This window comes from Vidua macroura, chromosome 12, assembly GCF_024509145.1.
Source record: "Vidua macroura isolate BioBank_ID:100142 chromosome 12, ASM2450914v1, whole genome shotgun sequence".
NCBI lineage: Eukaryota > Metazoa > Chordata > Aves > Passeriformes > Viduidae > Vidua > Vidua macroura.
In genome coordinates this window covers 21,373,882-21,400,952 of record NC_071582.1, presented here as the reverse complement: position 1 = coordinate 21,400,952, position 27,071 = coordinate 21,373,882, and the positions used below count along the sequence as shown (strand labels likewise).

At 57.5% G+C, this 27,071-nt stretch overlaps 2 protein-coding genes across 4 annotated transcripts; both read right to left on the bottom strand.

The window, feature by feature from the left end:
• Nucleotides 1-268: 268 nt before the first annotated feature.
• GLCE (glucuronic acid epimerase) lies at nucleotides 269-12,537 on the bottom strand. Of its 3 annotated transcripts, none has more exons than XM_053988642.1 (5): nucleotides 12,448-12,537; nucleotides 11,831-11,927; nucleotides 9,831-10,323; nucleotides 5,578-5,695; nucleotides 269-4,513 (listed from the first exon to the last, which is right to left on the bottom strand). In XM_053988642.1, exons 3-5 carry the CDS (start codon nucleotides 10,309-10,311, stop codon nucleotides 3,313-3,315), a joined length of 1,800 nt encoding a protein of 599 aa, XP_053844617.1. In that variant the 5' UTR covers nucleotides 10,312-10,323; nucleotides 11,831-11,927; nucleotides 12,448-12,537; the 3' UTR covers nucleotides 269-3,312. The 3 variants fall into 3 exon arrangements, with proteins under 3 accessions (XP_053844617.1, XP_053844618.1, XP_053844619.1); XM_053988643.1 differs by lacking the exon at nucleotides 12,448-12,537 and adding an exon at nucleotides 12,400-12,419; XM_053988644.1 differs by having other exon boundaries at nucleotides 3,398-4,513; nucleotides 5,447-5,695.
• A 1,971-nt stretch (nucleotides 12,538-14,508) lies between these two features.
• Nucleotides 14,509-26,874, bottom strand: NOX5 (NADPH oxidase 5). Its single transcript, XM_053987917.1, has 16 exons — nucleotides 26,755-26,874; nucleotides 25,869-26,019; nucleotides 24,245-24,455; nucleotides 23,441-23,945; nucleotides 22,678-22,831; nucleotides 21,217-21,389; nucleotides 20,544-20,726; nucleotides 19,846-19,978; nucleotides 19,073-19,197; nucleotides 18,352-18,447; nucleotides 18,103-18,144; nucleotides 17,679-17,803; nucleotides 16,820-16,904; nucleotides 16,072-16,171; nucleotides 15,809-15,975; nucleotides 14,509-14,724 (listed from the first exon to the last, which is right to left on the bottom strand). Exons 1-16 carry the CDS (start codon nucleotides 26,872-26,874, stop codon nucleotides 14,593-14,595), a joined length of 2,502 nt encoding a protein of 833 aa, XP_053843892.1. The 3' UTR covers nucleotides 14,509-14,592.
• Nucleotides 26,875-27,071: the final 197 nt, after the last annotated feature.

Sequence of the window (27,071 nt, the reverse complement as noted above, 5' to 3'; positions counted from 1 at the left end):
ATTTAACAAATCCCAAAAAACTCCAAAGGAGCTGGATTTACCAGGAATAATTCCCAGCAGGAATCCACCACTCGTGCTCCTTCCCTTAATCACCAAACCCTTAATTAACGGGAAAAATCCACATTTTCCCACTTTTCCAGAAGAAAACCTCCTTAAAACCACGACACCTCAAAGCCACCACAGGGAAAAAAAAAAAAAAAAAAACTTGGAATACGTTTGGAAAATAAAATACTTGGAAAATCCCCAAATAAGGAAGACATCCCAAGGTTTTGTTTTTTTTTTTTTTTTTTCTTAAGATAAAAAAATTTATTTCCCAGTCTTAGAAAGCTTTCCAAGCATTCCCAATGTCCCATAGAAACGTAGGAGAACCTCTTCCCGCCAAAAATTCCGGAGGGGCGGAATACAAAACTATCCTGTGCACATTGTGCTTAAAGGAGCGCCCTGCCCGGAGCATCCTGTAAACAAATTATTGCATATTTTCCATCGGGATCCTCGGGAAAATCCCGGAAAATCCAACAAAATCCCAGCCAAGCCACGCCCGGGGAGGAGGAGAACGGGAATGAGCGGCTTCCAGGGAAAGCCCGGATCCCAGGGAACGCCCGGATCCCAGGGAATGCCGGATCCCAGGGAACGCCCGGATCCCAGGGAATGCCGGATCCCAGGGAACGCTGAATCCCAGGGAACGCTGAATCCCAGGGAACGCCCGGATCCCAGGGAATGCCGGATCCCAGGGAACGCCCGATCCCAGGGAACGCCGGATCCCAGGGAATGCCGGATCCCAGGGAATGCTGGATCCCAGGGAACGCCGGATCCCAGGGAATGCCGGATCCCAGGGAAGGTTGTGCTTGTGTTGTTGGGGTGGGGGAGCCACGGAGAGGGGATCCCACGGGAAGAGCCAACGGATCTCCGGGTGAAAATCTGGGATCGAAGATGATCTTGGTCCCAAAGATCTCTGGGAGTTTGAAGATGGAAATGAACGAAGAAATCCCAAACCGGAAAGAATTCCAAGATGTTTTGGGGGTCGGCTCCATGGCCAAGGGTCCTCTTCCAACGCACAATGGAATTTAAGGAATATCAGGAATTCCCCACGGGTTCTCCATGGAATTGCAGCCTCTGGTGGGGATTCCTGGAAGCTCCAGCTGTGCTAAGGCCACCAGAAGGTGATGGAAGGACAATCTTGGAATGCTCCATCCCAAACTTCCAGCGGTGTCCATGGAGAAAGGATCCCATGGGAAGGGCCAATGGATCTCCAGAGGAAAATCTGGGATCGAAGCTGATCTTGGTCCCAAAGATCTTTGGGAGCTTGAAGATGGAAAATGAACAAAAAGATCCCAAACTGGAATGAATTCCATGAAGTTTTGGGCACTGCTGGCATGGTCAAGGATCCTCTTCCAATGCACAACGGAATTTAAGGAATATCAGGAATATCCCCATGGATTCTCCATGGATTTACAGCCTCTGGGGATTCCTGGAAGCTCCACCTGTCTAAGGCCACCAGAAGGTGATGGAAGGACAAGAGGTGGGACAGGAGGGACAACCTTGGAATGCCCATCCCGCGCTTCCGAGTGCTTCCGGAGCGGGAAAATCTGCCGCGCTCCAACCCCACCATCGGCATCGATTCCCAAAAAACCCAACCAAGAGGAATTCCGGCCTCTGTAAGGCACCAGAACCATCCTGGAGCAGCACCCAAGGAGGCCCTCCGGGTTTTCCAGCTGGGAAAACGATGGAAGGGACACGCGGGGGGAGGACAGAGCGGATTTTTGGGAAGGAATCCCAGGTTTGGGGTGGGTTTGTGTCCGTTGCGTTTCCATGGGCATGGAAAAAATTCCCCTCTGCTACCTTTGGTATTGGAATTTCTCCTCCGCCATCCATCGGATGGGTGGATCCGACCGGAGCACGCGGAAAAAGTCGCTCCGGGATCGGTGAGAAATGAGGGAAAAGCCTCAAAAAATGAAAGCAATAAAAAGATGGAGATGGGTGTTGTCCTTGTGCCCGGGATTTTGGGATGGGGATCAGCTCCACCATGGAATGGGAGCAGTGGGAATTCCCAAAGTCCATCCAGGAGTTGGCGATCACGCAGCCAGTGGGATCATGGAATCATGGAATGGTTTGGTGGGAAGGACCTTAAAGCTCATCCCATTCCATAGGGACCTTCCACGGTCCCAGGCTGCTCCAAGCTGGCCTTGGACATTCCAGGGATCCAGAGGCAGCCACAGCTTCTCTGGGAATTCCAGCCCAGGGAGAGCTGGGAAAACCCTCTGGGATGGAACTGTTAAAATGCCGGATGGGCTGGAGCAGGAGAAAAATGAAAATTCCCGAATTCTTGAACTTCCTGAGGAACTCTGGACGAGCTCCATGTCCCGCTCAGCAATTCCCAAAAATGCCCCCAGTGCTCTGAGGAACATCCCAGATGGAATTGCAAAATCCCACAGAAAACACGGAGCTCCAGGAAAAGGGATCCCAGATCTGAGGGGACACCGGTGACAGGGATAAGGATCCCAGCTCCGTGGGAATTCCAGTGACCAGGAAAGGGGATCCCAGCTCCGAGGGGACGCCGGTGACTCCAACAAGGGATCCCAGCTCTGAGGGAATTCCAGTGACTGGGATAAGGATCCCAGCTCCGCGGGAATTCCAGTGACCAGGAAAGGGGATCCCAGCTCCGAGGGGACACCGGTGACTGGGAAAGGGGATCCCAGCTCCGAGGGAATTCCAGTGACTGGGAAAGGGGATCCCAGCTCCGAGGGAATTCCAGTGACTGGGATAAGGATCCCAGCTCCGAGGGGACACCGGTGACTCCAACAAGGGATCCCAGCTCCGAGGGAATTCCAGGGACCGGGAAAGGGGATCCCAGCTCCGAGGGGACACCGGTGACTCCAACAAGGGATCCCAGCTCTGAGGGAATTCCAGTGACTGGGATAAGGATCCCAGCTCCGAGGGAATTCCAGTGACCGGGAAAGGGGATCCCAGCTCCGAGGGGACACCGGTGCTGGTGGCCTGGGGCTGTTGTGCTCCAGGCTCCCAGTTGTGCTTCCATGATGCCGGGCACGTGTTTTCCATGAAAAAACCCTCCAGCTCCAGGATCTCCAGGCAGAGAACTGGCAAAAAATTCCAACCGCGGATTTTCCATCCCAAAAAAAGCGAATCCCTAGGAAACCCCCCCCTCCCTTTAAAGCCACACTTCGCACTCCCAGGCTCCGAGTGATTCCCGTGGACGGCGCTCATCCCACGGGAGCTGCTCCAACACGGACACAAAATCCCGGTTTAAGAGGCCCTGGACGAGCTCTCCAGGCAGCGACCGCGCTTCCAAGACTTCTATGGCTTCTGCAAACCTTTTCCTTGGAAAAGGAAAAACCAATCCCAACAAAACCCAGCCTCAACCACCGGAGAGCGCCCCGATCCCAAACCTTCCGACGGAGCAGTTTTAAGGCCCGCGGTTTTTTTTTTTTTGGGAAGGACCCGTCGGAAGCGCGGGAAGGGCGGGGAAGAGCTCAGTTGTGCTTGGCCCGCCCTCCCCGCAGGTAGCTCTTCCACCTCTTGACGAACTCCTTGAAGACGGGCGCGTCGTCGATGGAGCCCAGCAGCTGCAGCTGGTTGATGTGGGTGGTGTGGTAGTCCCAGCGCGCCAGGTTGGGCGCCGTGCCCAGCATGAAGTGCCGCAGGTCGTAGATGGTGCCCGAGCCGGTGTCGAAGAGCGGCAGCATGGCCTTGAGCGACTCCATGCCGCGCTCGTAGAGCAGCCGCGCCTCCTTGCCCAGCTTCTCCCCGGCCGTCTCCTTCAGGTCGTAGAGGCCGATCAAGGAGTACATGAAGCCGTTGAGCACGAAGGAGCTGGGCGTGGTGGGATACTCCTCGTACCAGTCGTGCCGGTTCATGAACACCGCCTTGACCCCGCGCTGCTCCGCCGGCAGCTTGAAGGGCGCCGTGGCCCTGAGCGCCGCGCCCAGGAACGCCGGCTCCTTGGTCAGCTGGTAGGCCCTGACCAGCGTGGACATGGCCTGGCCTTGCGCCATGGCCGAGTACCAGCCCGGATCCAAGGATTTGAAGCCTTCTCCCAGCTTCCTGGTGACCATGATGGGCCAGCCGCCGCGCTCGTCCTGGTTGCGCAGCAGCCAGCGGCTGGCGGCGAAGAAGGCGGCCATGTGGGCGGTGGCCGAGATGGTGACGTTGTCCAGGAGGCCGCGGCCCTTGGCCACCAAGCGCAGCACCCGCTTGGGCATGATCTTGGTTTGCTTCACCGCCTTGGTGTTGGAGAGCCCCACGCCCTTGCGGAGGTCCGTCAGCAGGTCCCGGGTGAGCGTGCTCCAGCTGCCGCGCGCGCCGATGCCGTAGAAGATGTCCCTGTCCCTGAGGGCGATGAGCTGCGTGCTGGACACGTAGTGCACGGTGAAGAGCTGGTTCCTCTCCGTGGTCTCCAGCACCACGGACACGCTGCCGTTGCTCAGCAGCTTCAGGTCGAAGGAGATGATGAAATCCCGGCCGTTGTTGAGCTCCAGGGAGACGCCCTCGGAGCTCTCTGCAAAAAGCAAGCCCGGAGAAGGCCGGCTCAGCACGGAAGGATTCCCCTTTCCAAAGGGTTGGGGCGGGTTCCAGAGGCCGGCCCCGCTCCCGGGAGGGATTCCAAAGCTTTTAGAGCAGCCCTTCAATAATTCAACGTTTCTGGGCTGTTTCACCTGATTGGATTGGGAATGGAGGACAAGGAATGAAAAGGATGGGGAATGAAGGACTGGGAATGAAGGACTGGGAATGAAAAGGATGGGGAATGAAGGACTGGGAATGAAGGACTGGGAATGAAAAGGATGGGGAAATGAAAGGATGGGGAATGGAGGACTGGGAATGAAAAGGATGGGGAATGAAAGGATGGGGAATGTAAAATTGGGAAGGAAGGACTGGGAATGAAAAGGATGGGGAATGAAAGGATGGGGAATGTAAAATTGGGAAGGAAGGACTGGGAATGAAAAGGATGGGGATTGAAAGGATGGGGAATGTAAAATTGGGAAGGAAGGACTGGGAATGAAAAGGATGGGGAATGAAGGACTGGGAATGAAGGACTGGGAATGAAAAGGATGGGGAAATGAAAGGATGGGGAATGGAGAACTGGGAATGAAAGATAAGGAATGAAAAGGACTGGGAAGGAAGGATTAGTAAGAAAAAGGATGGGAAAGAAAAAGGATGGAGAATGAAAAGGATGAAGAGTGAAGGGGTCAGGAAATGAAGCATAAGGAATGAAAAGGATTGGGAACAAAGGACTGGGAATGGAAGGATTGGGAATGAAAAGGATTGGGAACGAAGAATTGGGAATGAAACGGTCTGGGAATGAAGGACTGGGAACAAAGGACTGGGAACAAAGGACTGGGAACAAGGATTGGGAACAAAGGCCAAACACAACCCCAGCACCCACCAACTCCCATTCCCTGCTCCACCACCCGCCGGAATTCCCAACGCCCACCTGGGCAGGAGAACTGCTTGACTCCGGTGAGCCGGGACTTGTCCCAGACGGTGGTGAGGGAGCAGCCCTTGGGCACCGTCCATTCCCCGTTCCCGTTCCCGTTCCCGTTCCCGTCCCCCGCCGTCTCGTACACCTCCACGTGCGGCGGCTTCTCCGTCAGGTTCTTGCTGTAGTGGCTCAGCCCGTACTGGGCGATCTGGATGGGGTAGAAGTAGCCCTGAGGGCCCCACTGCGTGGAGAGAGGAACTCCTGCCCGGGAGAAAAAAACACGGAAAAAAGCGTTGGAACGAGGGGAAAATTCCTCCTCTGCACCCCAGAATTCCGGGAGCGCCATCAACGCGGTTGGAGGTTAGAGGGAAGTCCTGGGGAAGGAGGGGGTTGGGCCCTTTTTCCCACTGAAATCCGGAATTCCCTGGTTTTAGCTGGCAGAGGAATCCCTGGCATGGTCTTCCCGACTTCTATGGAATTGTGGAATGGGCTGGGTGCAAGGGGAACCTCAATCCCATCCCATTCCAGCCACTTCCACGATCCCACGGTGCTCCAAGCTGGCCAGGATGCAGGGGCAGCCACAGTTTCTCTGGGAATTCCAGCCCAGCCAGGAACTCCTTCCCAAAATCCCATCCATCCCTACCCTCTGGCACTGGGAGCCATTCCCTGTGTCCTGTCCCACCCATCCCTGGTGATCCCAAGGCCGGAGGTGCCACCACAAAACCCCATCCCCACATTCCCTCATTCCCACATTCCCAGCACCAAATCCAGGTCACTTCCCACTTCCAGACCATTTTAAGGAGCACTTCAAGCAGATTTTCAGGATCACCCCAATCCCAAAACATGAGATTTCCCTTCCCACATTCCCAGCACCAAATCCACGTCACTTTGCACTTCCAGCACATTTTAAAGATCATCCCAATCCCGAAGACTCCTGGGAATCCTCTGCTTCCCAGAAAAATCCCACCTTCCACTCCACTGATACCCTGGAGCCTGTCACGGACCTTGCCGTGCCACCCCCATTCCCACATTCCCATCACCAAATCCAGGTCGCTCTGCACTTCCAGCACATTTCACGGAGCGCTTCCAGGAGACTTTAAGGATCATCCCAACCACAAAAACTCCCGGGAATCCCCACATTCCCACGAGAACACGCAGGTCACTCCACACTTCCAGCACATTTCAAGGAGCACTTCCAGCACATTTTAAGGATCCTCCCATCCCCGAAAACTCCCGGGAATCCCACCTTCCACGCCACTGACGCACTTGACCCTACCGCCATTCCCACCAGAACATCCAGGTCACTCCACACTTCCAGCACATTTTAAGGATCCTCCCATCCCTGAAAACTCCCGGGAAGAATCCCCACCTTCCACGCCGCTGATGCACTTGACCCTACCGCCATTCCCACCAGAACACACAGGTCACTCTGCACTTCCAGCACATTTCAAGGATCATCCCAACCCCAAAAATTCTCATGAATCCCTAGGCTCTCACCTTCCATGCCACTACCACCATTCCCACATTCCCACCAGAACATCCAGGTCACTCCACGCTTCCAGCACATTTCACGGAGCACTTCCAGCACATTTTAAGGATCATCCCAACCCCAAAAATTCTTGTGAATCCCTGGGCTCTCACCTTCCATGCCACTACCGCCATTCCCACATTCCCACCAGAACATCCAGGTCACTCTGCACTTCCAGCACATTTCAAGGAGCACTTCCAGCACATTTCAAGGACCCTCCCAACCCTGAAAATTCCCGGGAAGAATCCCCACCTTCCACGCCGCTGATGCACTTGACCCTACCGCCATTCCCACCAGAACATCCAGGTCACTCCGCACTTCCAGCACATTTCACGGAGCACTTCCAGCACATTTCAAGGATCCTCCCATCCTGGGAAGAACGCCCACCTTCCACGCCGCTGAATGCACTTGACCCTACCGCCATTCCCACCAGAACACGCAGGTCACTCCACACTTCCAGCACATTTCAAGGAGCACTTCCAGCACAATTTAAGGATCACCCCAACCCCAAAAACTCCCGGGAATCCCACCTTCCATGCCACTGCCGCACTTGACCCTACCCCCCATTCCCACCAGAACACGCAGGTCACTCCGCACTTCCAGCACATTCCACAGAGCACTTCCAGCACATTTCAAGGATCACCCCAACCCCAAAAATTCTCATGAATCCCTGGGCTCTCACCTTCCATGCCACTACCACCATTCCCACATTTCCCACCAGAAGACGCAGGTCACTCTGCACTTCCAGCACATTTCAAGGATCCTCCCAACCCTGAAAATTCCTGGGAAGAATCCCCACCTTCCACGCCGCTGATGCACTTGACCCTACCGCCATTCCCACCAGAACATCCAGGTCACTCCGCACTTCCAGCACATTTCACGGAGCACTTCCAGCACATTTCAAGGATCCTCCCATCCTGGGAAGAACGCCCACCTTCCACGCCGCTGAATGCACTTGACCCTACCGCCATTCCCACCAGAACACGCAGGTCACTCCACACTTCCAGCACATTTCAAGGAGCACTTCCAGCACAATTTAAGGATCACCCCAACCCCAAAAACTCCCGGGAATCCCACCTTCCATGCCACTGCCGCACTTGACCCTACCCCCATTCCCACCAGAACACGCAGGTCACTCCGCACTTCCAGCACATTCCACAGAGCACTTCCAGCACATTTCAAGGATCACCCCAACCCCAAAAATTCTCATGAATCCCTGGGCTCTCACCTTCCATGCCACTACCACCATTCCCACATTTCCCACCAGAAGACGCAGGTCACTCTGCACTTCCAGCACATTTCAAGGATCCTCCCAACCCTGAAAATTCCTGGGAAGAATCCCCACCTTCCACGCCGCTGATGCACTTGACCCTACTGCCATTCCCACATTCCCACCAGAACATCCAGGTCACTCTGCACTTCCAGCACATTTCAAGGATCCTCCCATCCCGGGAAGAACGCCCACCTTCCACGCCGCTGCCGCACTTGACCCTACCCCCATTCCCACCAGAACACGCAGGTCACTCCGCACTTCCAGCACATTTCAAGGAGCACTTCCAGCACAATTCAAGGATCCTCCCATCCCCAAAAATTCCTGGGAAGAATCCCCACCTTCCATGCTACTACCGCACTTGACCCTACCGCCATTCCCACCAGAACACGCAGGTCACTCCACACTTCCAGCACATTTCAAGGAGCACTTCCAGCACATTTTAAGGATCCTCCCATCCCGGGAAGAACCCCCACCTTCCACGGCGCTGATGCACTTGACCCTACCGCCATTCCCACCAGAACATGCAGGTCACTCCGCACTTCCAGCACATTTCAAGGAGCACTTCCAGCACAATTTAAGGATCACCCCAACCCCAAAAATTCCTGGGAAGAATCCCCACCTTCCATGCTACTACCGCACTTGACCCTACCGCCATTCCCACCAGAACATCCAGGTCACTCCACACTTCCAGGACATTTCAAGGAGCACTCCCAGCACATTTTAAGGATCATCCCAACCCCAAAAATTCTCGTGAATCCCTGGGCTCTCACCTTCCATGCCACTAGCACCATTCCCACCAGAACACACAGGTCACTCCACGCTTCCAGCACATTTCAAGGAGCACTTCCAGCACATTTTAAGGATCATCCCAACCCCAAAAATTCTTGTGAATCCCTGGGCTCTCACCTTCCATGCCACTACCACCATTCCCACATTCCCACCAGAACATCCAGGTCACTCTGCACTTCCAGCACATTTCAAGGAGCACTTCCAGCACATTTTAAGGATCACCCCAACCCCAAAAACTCTCATGAATCCCTAGGCTCTCACCTTCCATGCCACTACCACCATTCCCACCAGAACACGCAGGTCACTCCACACTTCCAGCACATTTCAAGGAGCACTTCCAGCACATTTTAAGGATCATCCCAACCCCAAAAATTCTTGTGAATCCCTGGGCTCTCACCTTCCATGCCACTACCACCATTCCCACATTCCCACCAGAACACGCAGGTCACTCCACGCTTCCAGCACATTTCAAGGAGCACTTCCAGCACAATTTAAGGACCCTCCCATCCCGGGAAGAACGCCCACCTTCCACGCCGCTGATGCACTTGACCCTACCGCCATTCCCACCAGAACACGCAGGTCACTCTGCACTTCCAGCACATTTCAAGGAGCACTTCCACCACATTTTAAGGATCCTCCCAACCCCGAAAACTCCCGGGAAGAACGCCCACCTTCCACGCCGCTGATGCACTTGACCCTACCGCCATTCCCACCAGAACACGCAGGTCACTCCGCACTTCCAGCACATTTCAAGGAGCACTTCCAGCACAATTTAAGGACCCTCCCATCCCGGGAAGAACGCCCACCTTCCACGCCGCTGATGCACTTGACCCGGTCGCGGAGCTCCACGTTGTAGCCCTCGAAGGACATGAAGACGCCGTCGGGCCGGTACGGCGCGCGCTGGGCGTAGACCTTGGAGTAGCTGTGGGAGAACTCGAAGCGCTCAGCGCCGTCGGCCTGGGCGATGCGCCCGTACACCTGGAAGTATTTCTCCACCCAGCTGAAGGGCAGGAACACCTCGCCGCCCTCGCGCCGCCCCTTCACCGTGTGCTCCTCGTTGATGACGCAGTCGATCTCCTCGTAGCGGGGCCCCGGCGCCCTGCCGGCGCTCCCCGCCATTCCCGGCGCTCTCGGCGCGCCCTGCGGCGAGGCCTCCTCGCCCTGGGGAATTCCGGAGGCGCTCCCCGAGTGGCGGGAGCAGCGGGTCCAGAGCAGCAGGGAGAGCAGCGCCAGGAGGGAGCAGAGAGCCAGGAGAGCCTTGGAGCTGAGGCGGGCCAGGCAGCGCATGGTGCTGCATTCCTGGGGAGGAAGAGGAGGGGGGGGAAAAAAATGGGAAAACGGGGTCAGGAGAGAGGGATTGGGGATGTTCTGGATGGGAATGGTCAGCACTCGGTGATGCAGTCCGGGAAAAATGGGAGAAAATGGGGGAAAATGGGGGGAAACGGGATCAGGAAAGGGATTTGGGATTTCCCGGATCGGAATGGTCAGCACACGGTGCTGCAGTCTGGGAAAAACGGGGAAAAATGGGGCAAAATGGGGGAAGTGGGGGAAAATGGGGAAAAACGGGGAAAAACAGGATCAGGAGGGAGGGATTGGGGATGTTCTGGATGGGAATGGTCAGCACTCGGTGATGCAGTCCGGGAAAAATGGGGAAAATGGGGGAAAACGGGGGGAAAACGGGGAAAACCAGGAGAAAATGGGGGAAAATGGGATCAGGAAAGGGATTTGGGATTTCCTGGATGGGAATGGTCAGCACACAATCCTGCAGTCCAGGAAAAATGGGGGGAAATGGGGAAAAATGGGTAAAAACAGGGAAAAACGGGATCAGGAAAGGGATTTGGGATTTCCCGGATAGGAATGGTCAGCACACGGTGCTGCAGTCTGGGAAAAATGGGGAAAAACGGGGAAAAACGGGATCAGGAAAGGGATTTGGGATGTTCTGGATGGGAATGGTCAGCACACGGTGATGCAGTCTGGGAAAAATGGGGAAAAACAGGGAAAAATGGGTAAAAATGGGGGAAAATGGGGAAAAATGGGGAAAAACAGGGGGAAAACAGGGGAAAAACGGGGAAAAAACGGGATCAGGAAAGGGATTTGGGGTTTCCTGGATCGGAATGGTCAGCACATGGTCCTGCAGTCTGGGAAAAATGGGGAAAAATGGGGGAAAACGGGGGAAAATGGGGAAAAACAGGGAAAAATGGGGTCAGGAGAGAGGGATTTGGGATGTTCTGGATGGGAATGGGTGCAGCATTCCGGGAAAAACAGGGATCAGGAAATGGATTTGGGATTTCCTGGATAGGAATGGTCAGCACATGGTGTGGCATCCCTGGGAAAAACAGGGAAAAACGGGATCAGGAAAGGGATTCAGGATGTTCTGGATGGGAATGGGTGCAGCATTCCTGGAAAAACAGGGGAAAAAATGTGGAAAAATGGGATCAGGAAATTGAGATTTGGGATGTTCCGGATGGGAACGGTCAGGGCGACAGGGCCAGGCGGTGCATGGTGCTGCATTCCTGGGAAAAAGCGGGAAAAACCGGGAAAAATGTGGAAAAACGGGATCAGGAGAGAGGGATTTGGGATGTCCTGGATGGGAATGGCACTCCTGGTGGAATATTCCTGGGAAAACCATGGAAAAACGGGATCAGGGCGGGGGTTTGGGATTTCCCGGCCGGGAATGGAGATCCAGGGTGAGCGCCAACATTCCCGGGAATCAGGGAAATGTGGGATCCAAGGCGGGAGAGGAACTCCAGGGATCCCAGCAGAGCCGGGAATAAACGGGAACGGGGAAAAGCAGCTCTGCTCTTACCTTTGGGAAAGGGAATTCTGGGAATTCTTGGAATTCTAACGCATCTCGAGCTTCCAGAGGCAACAATCCCGGGATTTACGGATTCCTCTTGGGATTCCTGCAGGGAAAACCGGGAAAAAATGGAGCTGGAGCAGCCCCCAGATGGAGCTTTTCCTGGGAAATTCCTGGTATGCCCAGGGAACTCCTCAGAATTCCAGGAAAACCCTGACATTCCCATGGAAATCCTCAGAATCGCGAAAAAAAAAAAATCTTCAGATTCCCAGGGAAATCCTGCTATTCCCAGGAAACGCTTCAGAATTCCAGGAAAACCCTCAGGGAATCCCAGGAATTCCAGATCCCGCATTCCCGAACCCCAGAGGCGCGATTCCAGCGCTCCGCATTCCCCCAGCCCACATCCCGTATTCCCAAATTCCCAGCCCGTATTCCCAAAAAATTCCCACCGCTCCCATTCCCTCATTCCAGGCTCTGGCAGCAGCCCCGAGGCGGTCCGAGCACGCCCGGCCCCGGGTAATCGCGCCGCCCTGTGTCTCCCCCGCTGCCGTGATTCCCACCGTTGCCGTGATTCCCACCGTTGCCGTTATCCCGGGAATTCCCGGGAATCCCGGCCCGCTCCTCACCGGCGCCCAGGGCCTGGCGGGCGGCGGAACCCCCGCGCGGGGCAGCGGGGGGCAGCACGGAGGGGCCGCGCCGGGGGCCCCGCCCTCGCGCGCCGCGGCCAATGGGAGCGCGCGGGGGGCGGCGCGCGCGCCGGGCGCCGGCCAATAGGGAAGCGCGGCGCGGCGGTGCCGCCGCCACAACGGCGCCGGGTAGGGCGGGGCGGGGCGGGGAGGAGGCGCCGCCGCCGCCGCCGCCGCCGCCGCCGCCGCCGCCGCCGCCGCCGCCCCGGCGGCTCCGGGAGCGCCGCGGTCGCCGCTCGCACCCGCGCGGGGCCCCGGCAGCGCCGCAGCCCCCGCTGGCACCGGGGGGGGAGCGGCGGGAGCGGCCCCGCCCCGGCTTCCCGCGAGAGCGGCGGCGACCAATCAGAAGCGCGCGTTTAAGGGGCGGGGCTTCCGGGAGGAGCGCGCCGCTGATTGGCTGGCTGAGGCCGCGCCCACAGCGCGGTCACGTGGCGAGGCCGCGTGAGGCGCCGGCTTTGATCGCGATAATTAACGGGGATTAATGAATAATTAATGGCTAATTGATGAATAATTGATGAATAATTGATGAATAATTGATGAATAATCGATGGAAGGAACGGGGAGAGCGGCGGGCTGGGCACGGCGGCTCCGGGAGAGCGGCTGCGCCAGGGGAGGCTTGGGAATGTTGGGATAATTCCCACCTGGAAAATTCCCACCTGGAGAAGCCCCAGGCATGGAAGAGCTGCCAGGCAGGGCTGGAATCACATCCGGGAGGGATTGAAACCCTTCGGATGAGGCACCTGGGGACAGCGGCTTGGTTGGAGTCCAGGATCTCCCAGGGCTTTTCCAACGGGAACAATTCCGTGATTCCAAACAAATTCCAGACCCTGCATCCCTAAAAACCACCCAGCTGGGGATAAACGCGACGGAGGCAGGATGGACGCGATTCAATCCCGACCCGTCGCTAACCCCGGGAATTCTGCGCCTTGCCCACCAGGAGGAGCGGATCCCAGGCCTGGAAAAGGCTGGAAAATCGGGAATCCCAAGAGGAATTGTTATCCACGGCCTCGCCAGCTCCTGATTCCTGGATTCCCTTGATTTACCAGGAAAACCGATCCCAATCCGGCGCAGATTCCGCGTTGGGGGCAGCGGCACCTCTCGGACACCGATTCCCATCCCAGTTTTTCCTTCGTTTTGCCAAGGAGCTGGAATTGCTTCCATCGACCTCAACATTCCCATCCTTCCCTCAGTTATTCCTCAGATCCAAAGGGAATTTTCTCATCTTTTCCTATTTATTGCTCAGATCCAAAGGAAACATTCCCATCTTTTCCTCAGATCCAAGAGAACTTTCCCATCTTTTCCCAATTTATTGCTAAGATCCAAAGGAAACATTCCCATCTTTTCCTCAGATCCAAATTTTCCCATCTTTTCCCAATTTATTCCTCAGATCCAAAGGAAACATTCCTATCTTTTCCTCAGATCCAATTTTTCCAATCTTTTCCTGGTTTATTCCTCAGATCCAAAGGAAAGTTTCCCATCTTTTCCTGATTTATTCCACAGATCCAAAGGAAGGTTTCCCATCTTTTCCTCAGATCCAAAGGAAGGTTTTCCGTCTTTTCCTCAGATCCAAAGTTTCCCATCTTTTCCTGATTTATTCCGCAGATCCGAAGGAAACATTCCCATCTTTTCCTCAGATCCAAAGTTTCTCATCTTTTCCCGATTTATTCCTCAGATCCAAAGGAAACGTTCCCATCTTTTGTTATTTATTGCTCAGATCCAAAGGAAACGTTCCCATCTTTTCCCGATTTATTGCTCAGATCCAAAGGAAACATTCCCATCTTTTCCCGATTTATTGCTCAGATCCAAAGGGAAGTTTCCCATCTTTTCCTGGTTCATTCCCCAGATCCAAAGGAAACGTTCCCATCTTTTGTTATTTATTGCTCACATCCAAAGGAAACATTCCCATCTTTTGTTATTTATTGCTCAGATCCAAAGGAAACATTCCCATCTTTTCCCGATTTATTGCTCAGATCCAAAGGGAAGTTTCCCATCTTTTCCTGATTCACTCCCCAGATCCGAAGGGAACATTCCCGGAGCTCCGTGGCGCAGCGGCTCCGAGCCGGGCCGCCCCGGGACCGGCTCCGGTCAGAAGTTTTCCTTGGAGAAGCGGAAGCCGAAGCGGCGGCAGTGCCCGCGGATGACCCTGGCCAGCGCCGCGGAGCCGCAGAAGAACACGGCCACCTTCCCGCGCCGCTCCGCCGCCACCTTCCCGAACACCTGCCGCGGGAGCACCCGCGATCCGCCACTCCCGCCCCGCCCGTTCCGTCCTTCCGTGACCCCGGCCCATGGTCCCGGGGCTAGCTGGGACAGCTGGGATGAGGAGATCTTTGGGCTCCCTTCCAACCCAACCCCTTCCGTGATCTTCCGGTCCCATTCCATGATTCTCTGATCCCATTCCATGAGCCCATGATCCCATTCCACGATTCCACAATCTGACCCAGATCAGAGGCTTGGAATGAGATCATCTTCCCATTCTCTCCCAATCCATTCCCTGATTCTCTGATCCCATCCCATGATCCCATTCCCTGATCCCATACCATGATTCCATTCCCCAGTTCTCTGATCCCATTCCCTGATCCCATTATCCCATTCCCCAATCCCATACCATGATCCCATGATCCCATTCCCCAATTCTCTGATCCCATCCCATGATCCCATTCCCTGATCCCGTACCATGATTCCATACCATGATTCCATTCCCCAGTTCTCTGATCCCATTCCATGATCCCATACCATGATTCCCCAATCCCATTCCCTGATTCCATTCCCCAGTCCCATACATGGAACATTATTCCATTCCCTGATTCCATGATCCCATTCCATGTTCCCATTCCCTGATTCCCCGATCCCATACCATGATTCCATGATCCCATTCCCCAATCCCATTCCCTGATTCCATGATCCCATTCCCCAATCCCATTCCCTGATTCCCCGATCCCATTCTCTGATTCCATGATCCCATTCCCCAATCCCATTCCCTGATCCCATGATCCCATTCCCTGATTCCATGATCCCATTCCCCAATCCCATTCCCCAATCCCATTCCCCGATCCCATTCCCCGATCCCATTCCCCGATCCCATGATCCCATTCCCCAATCCCATTCCCTGATCCCATGATCCCATTCCCCGATCCCATGATCCCATTCCCCAATCCCATTCCCTGATCCCATGATCCCATTCCCCAGTTCCATGATCCCATTCCATGGTCCCATTTCCCCCATTCTCTGATCCCTCCCTTGGCGCCGCTCCCCCTCTCCACACCCCCAGCATTCCCGTTCCGGGGATCCCGCGTTCCCTGACCTTGTCCCAGTCGGGGCGGCCGGGCTGGGTGCGGCTGCGGAGCCCGGAGATGGAATCCCGCTGCTCCCGGGCCGCCAGCAGGTCCAGGGCCAGCTGCAGCCCCAGCGCCTTCACGTCCCCCTTGCCCAGCGCCGAGGTCATGTACAGGTGCAGCTCCAGGAACTTCCCTGGCGATCCCAGGGGTTCCAGCTGCCCGCCGGGATCCGGCCCCGCGCCAGGGCCCGCGGGTTTTCCCGGGAATGACGCCGGGCGCTCCCGCTCACCTCCCGGCTCCAGCTCTGCCTGCTCCGTCTCCAGCTTGGCCAGGAGGCCCAGGAACCACTGCAGGTGCTGCTGGGCCCGCGTGATCCAGATGAAATCCACCTGGCAGGGCGGGAAAGCCTCGGCTCGGGCACTCACCGGATCCCGGCGCCAGATCCCGATATCAGATCCTAGCACCAGATCTTGGTGCCAAATTCCGATACCAGGTCCCAGCACCAAATCCCAACACCAAATCCTGACACCAAATCCAACAGCAGATCCCGGCACCATATCCTGACACCAAATCCCAGCACCAGATCTTGGCGCCAAATCCCGACACCAGATCCCAACAGCAGATTCCGGCACCAGATCCCAACACCAAATCCCAACACCAAATCCCAGCACCAGATCTTGGTGCCAAATCCCGATACCAGATCCCAGCACCAAATCCCAACACCAAATCCTGACACCAAATCCAACAGCAGATCCCGGCACCATATCCTGACACCAAATCCCAGCACCAGATCTTGGTGCCAAATCCTGGCACCAAATCCCGACACCAGATCCCAACAGCAGATTCCGGCACCAGATCCCAACACCAAATCCCGACACCAAATCCCAGCACCAGCTCCCAACACCAGATCCAGGCCCCGTTTCCAAAGCTCCCGGATTTGAGGGATGCTCCCAGGCTCTCCATCCTGGGACCCTGCAGCCCCATCCCAGGCCAAGCCTGGATCCCACATCCCCTCTTGCTCCCGTTCCCATTCCCACCTTCCGGAGCGTCATCTCCTCATCCCGCCGTTCCTCGCTCCAGGAGAAATGGCAGCTGGGGCAGCTCTGCTTCCGCCGCCGGTACCTGCGCGGGGGAGCGGCACTTCCTGCTCATTCCTGCTCCTTCCTGCCCATTCCTGCCTTTTCCTGCCCATTCCTGCCTTTTCCTGCTCCTTCCTGCTCATTCCAGCCTTTTCCTTCTCCTTCCTTCTATTCCAGCCTTTTCCTGCTCATTCCTTCCTTTTCCTGCTCCTTCCTTCTATTCCTGCTTTTTCCTGCTCCTTCTTTCCATTCCTGCCTTTTCCTGCTCCTTCCTTCCCATTCCTGCTCTTTCCTGCCCATTCCTGCTCCTTCCTGTCCCTTTCTACCTTTTCCTGCTCCCTCCTTCCCATTCCTGCTCTCTCCTTCCCATTCCTGCCTTTTCCTGCTCCTTCTTTCCTTTTCCTGCTCTTTCTTTCCATTCCTTCCTTTTCCTGCTCCTTCCTTCCCATTCCTGCTCCCTCCTTCCCATTCCTGCTCATTCCTTCCTTTTCCCGCCTTTTCCTGCTCCTTCCTGCCCATTCCTGCTCCTTCCTGTCCCTTTCTACCTTTTCCTGCTCCTTCCTTCCCGTTCCCACTCCCTCCTTCCTTTTCCTGCCCCTTTCCAGCCCATTCCTTCCCCTTCCCTCCCGCTGCCCGCCCATGGCCAAGCTCCCTCCAAATTCCCAAGGAAAATCCTGGCACCGAGGGAGGCCCCACCTGTGGCCATGGGAAAGGGATCCCGAGGACAGAATCCCAAGGACCGAGGATTGGATGACAGCTCCACCCAGGCATCCATCCCATCAATCCCTGGGATATTCCCAGATTCCAAGGCACCCACCGGAACATGATGCTCTGCAGGATGGAGGCGAAGGGGGTGATCCCGATGCCGGCTCCGATGAGAACGGCGTGCTCCGAGGTGAAGATCCGCCGGCTCGGAGTTCCGTAGGGACCGTCCAGGAAGCACTGGGAGAGATCCAGACTCAGGGACAGATCCAGCAATTCCAGGGGCTGGAGCAGCTCCCGGGTGGAGGAGAAGGGCACAAAGGGGATCCTGGAATTTGGGATCTTCCCGGGGTTTTGTGGGAGCAAGGAGTGGGTGGGAAGGACTGGGCAGGGTTTGGATCAGCCCAGGTGGGATCATCCGGGCACAGGGATGGAGCAGCTGGGAATGGGGATGGGATGGACAGGAAGATGGACGGGATGGTGGGAATGCTGATGCCAGCCCATTTTCCAGGATCCAGGAAAGGCGGGAACATCCTCACCTTGACGCTGCAGCTCCGCTGGGTCTCCCCGGGCCCGGTGCCCTGCAGGAGAGGGGAGCAGTGACCATCCCCCCTTCCCAAGCACTCCCAAAATTCCCTGGATTTGAAGTGCTTTCCCACTGGGCTGCACACACAATTCCAGCTGCCACAATAATATCCAAGGAATTTCTTTCCAAAGAGGAGTTTTTTAAGGAGCTTTATCCCATTTGGGATCCAGTCCCTGTTCCCTGGGATCGGGGCAGTGCTCACCCCCTGCTCTGGGTCCTTTCCTGGGATAGCAGCTCCGGAGGCTCGGAACGCCGTCAGCTCCACGGCTCCATCCCTGCCGGAGGCCACGGATCCTTCCTGGGAACAAAGGCTGGGAATCAGCGCTGGGATCACCGCTCCCGGGATCTGCCAGGCCTCCAGCAGGGTCATAGGAATTCCCATTCCATGGAGCACAAAATCCCATCAATCCCAAATCCCACCATCCCATCCATCCACCCCAAATCCCATTCCATGGTGCACAAAATCCCCTCAGTCCCAAATCCCACCATCCCATCCATCCACCCCAAATCCCATCAATCCCATCCATCCACCCCAAATCCCATCAATCCCATCCATCCATCCATCCATCCATCCATCCATCCATCCATCCATCCATCCATCCATCCCAAATCCCATTCCATGGTGCACAAAATCCCCTCAGTCCCAAATCCCACCATCCCATCCATCCATCCATCCCAAATCCCACCGATGGGAATGGGAATTTGTGTCCCATGGAACGGGAATTCGTGTCCCTCTGCCAAGGCTCTGTGACCCTGATGGAGGGACACGAATTCCCGTTCCATGGGGATACAAATCCTTCAAGGCTGGGCAAGCAGGGAATGTTCATCCCGAGGGATTCTCTGGCTGGGATGATCCCAATGGGATCCACTCCACACCCAGCTGCACCCATCCCTTCGCTCTGATCCCAATCCCACAATCCCACCTGTTCCCAGTGCCGGCTCTTCCCGGGTGGATTCGGCTCCGGGCCGTGCGATTCCAGCTGCTGGAAGTACTCGTAGAGCTTGGTGGTCCACTGGCCCCGTGCCCGGATGTGCAGCCAGAGGGTTTCTGTGGGATCAATCCCAAAATCCTGGAATTCTCTGGACTGGGAAGAACTTCAAACCCAACTCATCCCATGGAACCGCCTTCCATAGCCCGGCTCGCTCCAAACCCCATCCGAGCTGGAAAAATGTCACCGTGGGCATGGAAAACAGATCCAGGGGTGGGAAACAGATCCAGGGGTGGGAAACATTCCAGGGATGGGAAACATTCCAGGGATGGGACACAGATCCCAAGGGTGGGAAACAGATCCCAGGTAGGAAAACAGATCCCAGGTAGGAAAACAGATCCCAAGGGTGGAAAACAGATCCCAAGGGTGGAGAAGAGATCTCAGGGATGGAAAACATTCCAGGGATGGGACACAGATCCTAAGAGTGGGAAACAGATCCCAGGTAGGAAAACAGATCCCAGGTAGGAAAACAGATCCTGTGGGTGGAAAAGAGATCTCAGGGACAGAAAATATTCCAGGGATGGGACACAGATCCCCAGGGAGGGAAACAGATCCCAAGTGGGAAAACAGATTCTGGGGGTGGAAAACAGATCTCAGGGACGGGAAACATTCCAGGGATGAAAAACAGATCCCGGGGGTGGGAAACAGATCCATCCCGGGGATATTAAGGGAAAATCCCAGGGAAATCTGCCGGGAGCACGAGGAACCTGGCTGCTCCGGAGCGCTGCTGATGGAGAAGGGGTGCCACTCGTAGGCGGCGATGGCCGGGATGTTCAGGTAGATGTAATCCCCCGGCTGGAAGCGGAAGGATTTCGGCCTCTGGATCACCAGGTGGGTCACCTGCAGGAGAACGGGAGCAGGAAAACTGGGAATGTCCGAAGGATATCTCCCGCTGGTTTCTGTGCAGCGGAAGTTCCGGGTTCTGCCCCCCACTGGGTTTGTTCCCCATTCCCTGCCCAGTTTGGGTTGCACAAAATCCCAGTTCAGACTGGGCTCAAACTACGGGATTTGGGGAAAAAAATTCCGTGTTCCAGGAGTTTTCGTTCTGCTCCGGTTGTTTTGTGAGTTTTCATTCGACAAAAGAGGGAAAAAGGCTTGGAAAGAGAGGAATTCCTTTGGCCTCCTGCTGCCACCTCCAGCTTTTCTGTGTTTGTTTGTTCCTTCATTCCCAGAGTGCTGGGAGGAGGTGGGAGGTGGGATTTGGGATGGTGGGATGGGATTTGGGATGGTGGGATGGGATGGTGGGATTTAGGATGGATGGATGGGATGTGCAGTGTTAAGAATTTGGGATGGATGGATGGATGGATGGATGGATGGATGGATGGATGGATGGATGGATGGATGGGATTTGGGATGGATAGGATGGTGGGATTTGGGAGGTTTGGGATTTGGGATTTACTCCCACCTTGGAAGGCAGCAGCTTGGCCTCCAGGATGCGCAGATCCCCCGCCCGGCGCCACGCCCAGCCCAGAACCTTCTCCAGCACGAACAGGGAGCCGGGAATCAGGAACCACTTCCAGAAGTGGGGACCGTGCAGGAGCAGCAGGAGCCACACGGGGATGTAGGAGAGGTGGCTCCAGTAAAAAACCTGGGAATGGGAGTGGGAGTGGGGATGGGAACAGGAATGGGGATGGGAAGTGCTGGACCCATGTGGTGCTTCTTGGTGGGGCTGTCTGGGTACCCCAGTGGGAAAAGGCAGCCCAAGGGAATCCTGGAATCTCTGGGATTTGGCTTGGAAAGGACCTTGAACCCGTCCAGTTCCAATCCCAACACCTCCCACTATCCCAGGCTGCTCCAGGGACACTCCCAAGGATCCAGGAGCAGCCACAGCTCCTCTGGGAATTCCATCCCAGCCCCTCCCAGCCAGGAATTCCTTCCCAACTTCCCTGCGGCACTGGGAAACCATTCCCTGGTTCCCTGGGTGGGGAAGAAAATCCCAGGAATCCTGAACTGCGAGTGTGGCGTGCCCAGGGCCCCCGGGGTCCCTCGGGGCAGCACCAGGACGGGCACCCACGGGTGCCCCCCCTTTCCCACCGTGACGCCCCCGGCATTCCAGCCGGGAATTCCCATGGGATCACCTCGAAGTGGCCGCCTCGCCGCACGCAGGGGCTGGAGCAGGCGAGCATGGCCAGGAGCAGCGCCAGCAGCGCCAGCCCGGTCTGCGGGGCAGTGCCACCAACGCCGCCCGCGCCCGGCCGCCAGCGCCGCACGTACTCGCCCAGGGCCACGAGCCAGTCCCGCCGTGCCAGGCCTGGGGACACGGGCACGGCTCAGCACAACCCCCCCGCTGCCCCGCCGGGAATGCCCCGCCGGGAATGCCCGGCCGGGAATGCCCCGGTCCTGCCCAGAGCCCGGCCCGGCCCTGGCACCGCGTCCCGGCTGTCCCGGGGGTGATGGCACGGGAGGGGCAGGGGGAGCAAAGGTGGCCCCTGGGGGGACAGAGCCCTGGCACCCGCTCCGGGACGGGGACTAGGGGTGCCAGCATGTGGGGTGCCGTGCCGGGATTTGGGAATGTGGGGTGCCGGGATTTGGGAGTTGGGATCCCGCTCACCACCTCGGCTGTCCGGCGGGAGCCGCTAGAGGGGGATCACAGCCCGCGGCTGCTGTCCGTGCCCTGTCCGTGCCCTGTCCCCTGTCCCCTGTCCGTGCCCTGTGCCCTGCCCGGTCCCTGTCCCCTGCTTGGCCCCTGTCCTTGTCCTTGTCGCTGTCCTGTCCCCGCCTGTGCCCTCGCAGCCCCCGGCACGGGCACCTTTCTCCAGGGCATCCACGCCCTCCCTGGGACACGGGCACCCCTTCCATGGGATCCCCCATCCCTGGGCTCCCTGTCCCCGTGTCCCCTGTCACTGACCCACCTGTGCCAGCTGTGCCAGCTGTGTCCCCTGTCACTGACCCGCCTGTGCCAGGTGTGTCCCCGTGTCACTGACCCACCTGTGCCAGCTGTGCCCCCGTGTCCCCGTGTCACTGACCCGCCTGTGCCAGCTGTGCCCCCGTGTCCCCGTGTCACTGACCCGCCTGTGCCAGCTGTGTCCCCGTGTCACTGACCCGCCTGTGCCAGGTGTGCCAGGTGTGCCCCCATGTCTGTGACCCGCCTGTGCCAGCTGTGTCCCCGTGTCACTGACCCGCCTGTGCCAGGTGTGCCAGGTGTGTCCCCGTGTCACTGACCCGCCTGTGCCAGCTGTGTCCCCGTGTCACTGACCTGGCTGTGTCCCAGTGTCCCCTGTCACTGACCCACCTGTGCCAGGTGTGCCAGCTGTGCCCCCGTGTCACTGACCCGCCTGTGCCAGCTGTGTCCCCTGTCACTGACCCGCCTGTGCCAGCTGTGTCCCCGTGTCACTGACCCGCCTGTGCCAGGTGTGCCCCCGTGTCACTGACCCGCCTGTGCCAGCTGTGTCCCCGTGTCACTGACCTGGCTGTGTCCCTGTGCCCCCATGTCACTGACCCACCTGTGCCAGCTGTGTCCCCTGTCACTGACCTGCCTGTGCCAGCTGTGCCCCCGTGTCACTGACCCGCCTGTGCCAGCTGTGTCCCCTGTCACTGACCCGCCTGTGCCAGGTGTGCCCCCGCGTGCGCGGTCCCCAGGGCCAGCACCAGGTGTCCCACGCGCTCGTGGCCCCGCACGTGCAGCTCCAGCGGGAACAGCTCCGCCAGCGGCGTGGAGCGCAGCCAGGTCAGAGAGCGCCGCAGCATCAGCGCCTGGGGACAGCCACGGGGACAGGGGACAGGGACAGCGGGGACAGGGCAGGGGACAGGGCAGGGGACAGCGGGGACAGGGCAGGGGACAGCGGGGACAGCGGGGACAGGGCAGGGGACAGGGCAGGGGACAGGGCAGGGGACAGGGCAGGGACAGCGGGGACAGGACAGGGGACAGGGCAGGGGACAGGAGAGAGGGACAGGAGAGAGGGACAGGGACAAAGAGGGGACAGGGGTGAGGGCAGGGACAGGGGAGAGGGGGCGAGGGAGGGGACAGGGACGGGACAGGGACGGGGACAGGGGTGAGTGAGGGGGACAAGGGACAGCGACAGGGACGAGCAGTGGGCGAGGGGAGGGGCCAGAGCACCCCGAGATCCCGGGGGGCAAATGGAAACGGGAGGCACTGGGAGATACCGGGAGAACGGGAAATGGTGGGAGACAACGGGAAATTCCAGGGGGACTGGGAAAGGCTGTGGGACAACGGAAAACGCCGGGGACAACAGGAAACTTTGGGCCAGCATCCCTCCTGGCTACCCCGGGACCGGCCCGGCCTTCCCGGCTCCCTCCCCTCCGTGTCCCCCCGGTGTCCCCCCGGTGTCGCGGGGCACTCACGGCCAGCAGGGCGCAGTTGAGGTTGAGGCTCTGCCCGCAGCCCCGGGCCAGCGCCAGGGCGGGGCCGCGCTCCCGGTGCCACAGAGCCCCCAGGGCGAGCAGGAGCGCCGTGGTGGCGACCCAGCCCCCCAGGCAGCACAGCCGGGCCCGCTGATCCCCGCGGGATTCCCGGGAAAAGCAGCAGATCCCGGCCCGCTGGTCCCCGCGGGATTCCCGGGAAAAGCAGCAGATCCCGGCCCGCTGGTCCCCGCGGGATTCCCGGGAAAAGCAGCAGATCCCGGCCCGCTGATCCCCGCGGGATTCCCGGGAAAAGCAGCAGATCCCGGCCCGCTGGTCCCCGCGGGATTCCCGGGAAAAGCAGCAGATCCCGGCCCGCTGATCCCCGCGGGATTCCCGGGAAAAGCAGCAGATCCCGGCCCGCTGGTCCCCGCGGGATTCCCGGGAAAAGCAGCACAGCCAGGGCTCAGCAGGGCTGGGACCGGGGGGCTTCAGCCAGCTGGCGGCACTGGGAAAATGGGAATTGGGGTTTGGATGGGAATTTGGGGTTTGGATGGGAATTTGGGGGGGGTTGGATGGGGAACGGGGAGCTGGAGAAGTACCCGGCCCTACAGCCAGAGTGGCAGCATCCCTGCATCCATCCCAAAATCCAAACCCTGCCCCATCCCAAACCATCCCTGATCCAAACCCTGCACCCGTCCCAACCCCATCCCAGATCCAATCCCAAACCTCTCCAGCTGCTCCCAACCCCACTGTGGGCTCCCCCGTGGAATCCTTTCCCAGAAATCCCAGAGTTCCCCTCCCCACCTGACGCTCAGGTTCTCCAGGAGTTCCGGAAACGCTTCCAGCTGCTCCCGGAGCTCCGGGAAGGTGATGGAGCCGCTGTGATCCCGGTCGAGGGCCTGGAGCAGGGCCTGGCTCAGGGCCCCGAGCCGCTCCTCGGGAAGGGCCAGGGAGCTCTCCCGGAGACACTCCCGGAGCACCACCCGCAGCTCCTCGGCGTCGATGGAGCCGCTCCCTGGAAACCGGGAGAATCCCGATAGCCCACAGCCCTACGGAGCCACCTCCATCCCCAAATTCCAGTCCTACGGAGCCACCTCCATCCCGATAGTTCAGCCCTACGGAGCCACCTCCATCCCAAAATTCCAGTCCTACGGAGCCACCTCCATCCCGATATTCCAGCCTTATGGAGCCACCTCCATCCCGATAGTTCAGCCCTACGGAGCCACCTCCATCCCCAAAATTCCAGTCCTATAGAGCCACCTCCATCCCGATATTCCAGAGCCCTATGGAGTCATCTCCATCCGAAATTCCAGTCCTACGGAGCCACCTCCATCCCGATATTCCAGCCTTATGGAGCCACCTCCATCCCGATATTCCAGAGCCCTATGGAGTCATCTCCATCCGAAATTCCAGTCCTACAGAGTCACCTCCATCCTGATATCCCACTGCCCTACGGGGTCACCTTCATCCCGATATTCCAGTCCTACAGGGTCACCTCTATCCTGATATTCCAGAGCCCTACGGAGCCACCTCCATCCCAATATTCCAGAGCCCTACAGAGCCACCTCCATCCCGATATTTCAGCCCTACAGAGTGACCTTCATCCCGATATTCCAGAACCCTATGGAGTCATCTCCATCCAAAATTCCAGCCCTACGGAGCCACCTCCATCCCGATATTCCAGAGCCCTATGGAGTCACCTCCATCCCAAAATTCCAGTCTTATGGAGTCACCTCCATCCCGATATCCCACAGCCCATGGAGTCATCTCCATCCTAACATTCCAGTCCTAATCCAGGAATTTTCCTCACAGGGTGGAAAAACGTGGGTGGATCAGGATCTGCTCCCTGGAGAATCAGATTGATCCCAATATTCCACAGCCCTACGGAGTCACCTCCATCCCGATATTCCAGAGCTCTATGGAGTCACCTCCATCCCAATTTTCCAGTCCTAATCCAGGAATTTTCCTTGCAGGGTGGAATATCCTGGATGGGTCAGGATCTGCTCCCAGGAACCAGGGACAGGATACATGGGAATGGCATCCAGGGAAGGTTCAGGTTGGGATTTGGGAATATTCCTTCATGGAAAGGGCGGCATTGGAAGGGGACCTGGGGACAGGGTCGGGGGTGGGAATGGTTGGATTTGGTCTCTGAGGGCTTTTCCAACCCAAATGATCCCAGAATTTCAGGAAAGCGGGATGGGGAGTTGGCATTGGAGCGGAGCAGATCCCGCTCTTCCCAGCTGATGGGAAATCCTGGGAAATCCTCAAGGGTGACCGATGGAATCCTTGGCTTCCCACTGGAATTTTCCCATTCCCACATGGAACAAGGGCAGCAGCCTCATCCCAGCCAAAGCCGGATGCTCAGAGAAGACCAAATCCCAAATCTATCCCAAAAAACCCCCAAGGAATCCCGTTTTTCTCCTCTCACCGTCCACGTCGTACACCTGGAAGAGGAAGCGGAGCTTTTCCGTGGAATTCCCGCGGAGCAGCCGGCGCAGGGATCCCAGCAGCTCCTCCCGGCTCAGGGAGCCGCTCCCGTCGGAATCGAAGAGCGCGAAAAACCTCTCGGCAAAGAAGGACTGCGGGAAAAGCGGGAATGTTCCCGTGGAGCAGGGAATGGGGGAATGTTCTTCATGGATCAGGGAATTGGGGAATGTTCCCGTGGAGCAGGAAATGTTCTCGTGGAGCAGGGAATGTTCTTCATGGAGCAGGGAATGGGGGAATGTTCCCATGAAGCAGGGAATTGGGGAATGTTCCCATGGAGCAGGAAATGTTCTCGTGGAGCAGGGAATGTTCCCGTGGAGCAGGGAATCGGGAATGTTCTCCATGGATCAGGGAATTGGGGAATGCTCCCATGGAGCAGGGAATGGGGAATGTTCTTCATGGATCAGGGAATTGGGGAATGTTCCCGTGGAGCAGGAAATGTTCTCGTGGAGCAGGGAATGTTCTTCATGGAGCAGGGAATGGGGGAATGTTCCCATGGAGCAGGGAATGGGGAATGTTCCCATGGAGCAGGGAATGTTCTCGTGGAGCAGGGAATGTTCCCGTGGAGCAGGGAATGGGGAATGTTCTTCATGGATCAGGGAATTGGGGAATGTTCCCATGGAGCAGGGAATGTTATTAATGGATCACAGAATCAGGGAATGCTTCCATGGAGCAGGGAATTCCCACTGATCTCTCCTCTCTTCCCACGGATCTCTCACCTCTTTCTCATGGATCCCTCCCCTCTTCCCACGGATCCCATTCCCTCTTCCCACAGATCCCATTCCCTCCTTCCCACGGATCCCATTCCCTCCTTCCCACGGATCCCTGACCTCCTTGACCTGCAGGGCGGATTTGAACTCTTCCAGGCTGATTTCCTTCTCCTTCCCAGCGACATTCCCAAATCTTTTGCTCACCCAGCGCAGCCACTCCGTGTCCGCCGCCGCTCCCATGGCTCCGGAGCGATCCCTAAATCCCAACAATCCCTTTTTGGGATCCCCCAGCCTCGTTCTGACGAGCTCCTGGCATGGAGCATCCCAAAGTTGGATCCTGCAGGGATCAGCCGCATTCCGTGGAATCCCAGATTTCCATGGAGCTGCCAAGCCCAAATCCTGGGATAATCACGGGGCCCATGGGAGGGTCCCCAGGG

Bases quoted from the DNA above. Each gene is read 5' to 3' on its own strand.
- GLCE (XM_053988642.1), bottom strand. From the start codon at position 10,311: ATGCGCTGCCTGGCCCGCCTCAGCTCCAAGGCTCTCCTGGCTCTCTGC. The intron at 5,696-9,830 runs GTGGGCGTTCTT...TCTCCCGGGCAG, and splicing joins GTGCATCAGCGGCGTGGAAG to GAGTTCCTCTCTCCACGCAG. The intron at 4,514-5,577 runs GTACGAGACGGC...TGCTTTTTGCAG, and splicing joins AAGCCGCCGCACGTGGAGGT to AGAGCTCCGAGGGCGTCTCC.
- NOX5 (XM_053987917.1), bottom strand. From the start codon at position 26,874: ATGGGAGCGGCGGCGGACACGGAGTGGCTGCGCTGGGTGAGCAAAAGA. The intron at 26,020-26,754 runs GTCAGGGATCCG...CTTTTCCCGCAG, and splicing joins CCGCCCTGCAGGTCAAGGAG to TCCTTCTTTGCCGAGAGGTT. The intron at 16,905-17,678 runs GTGGGTGCCTTG...TCCCCCGCGCAG, and splicing joins CTGCAGAGCATCATGTTCCG to GTACCGGCGGCGGAAGCAGA.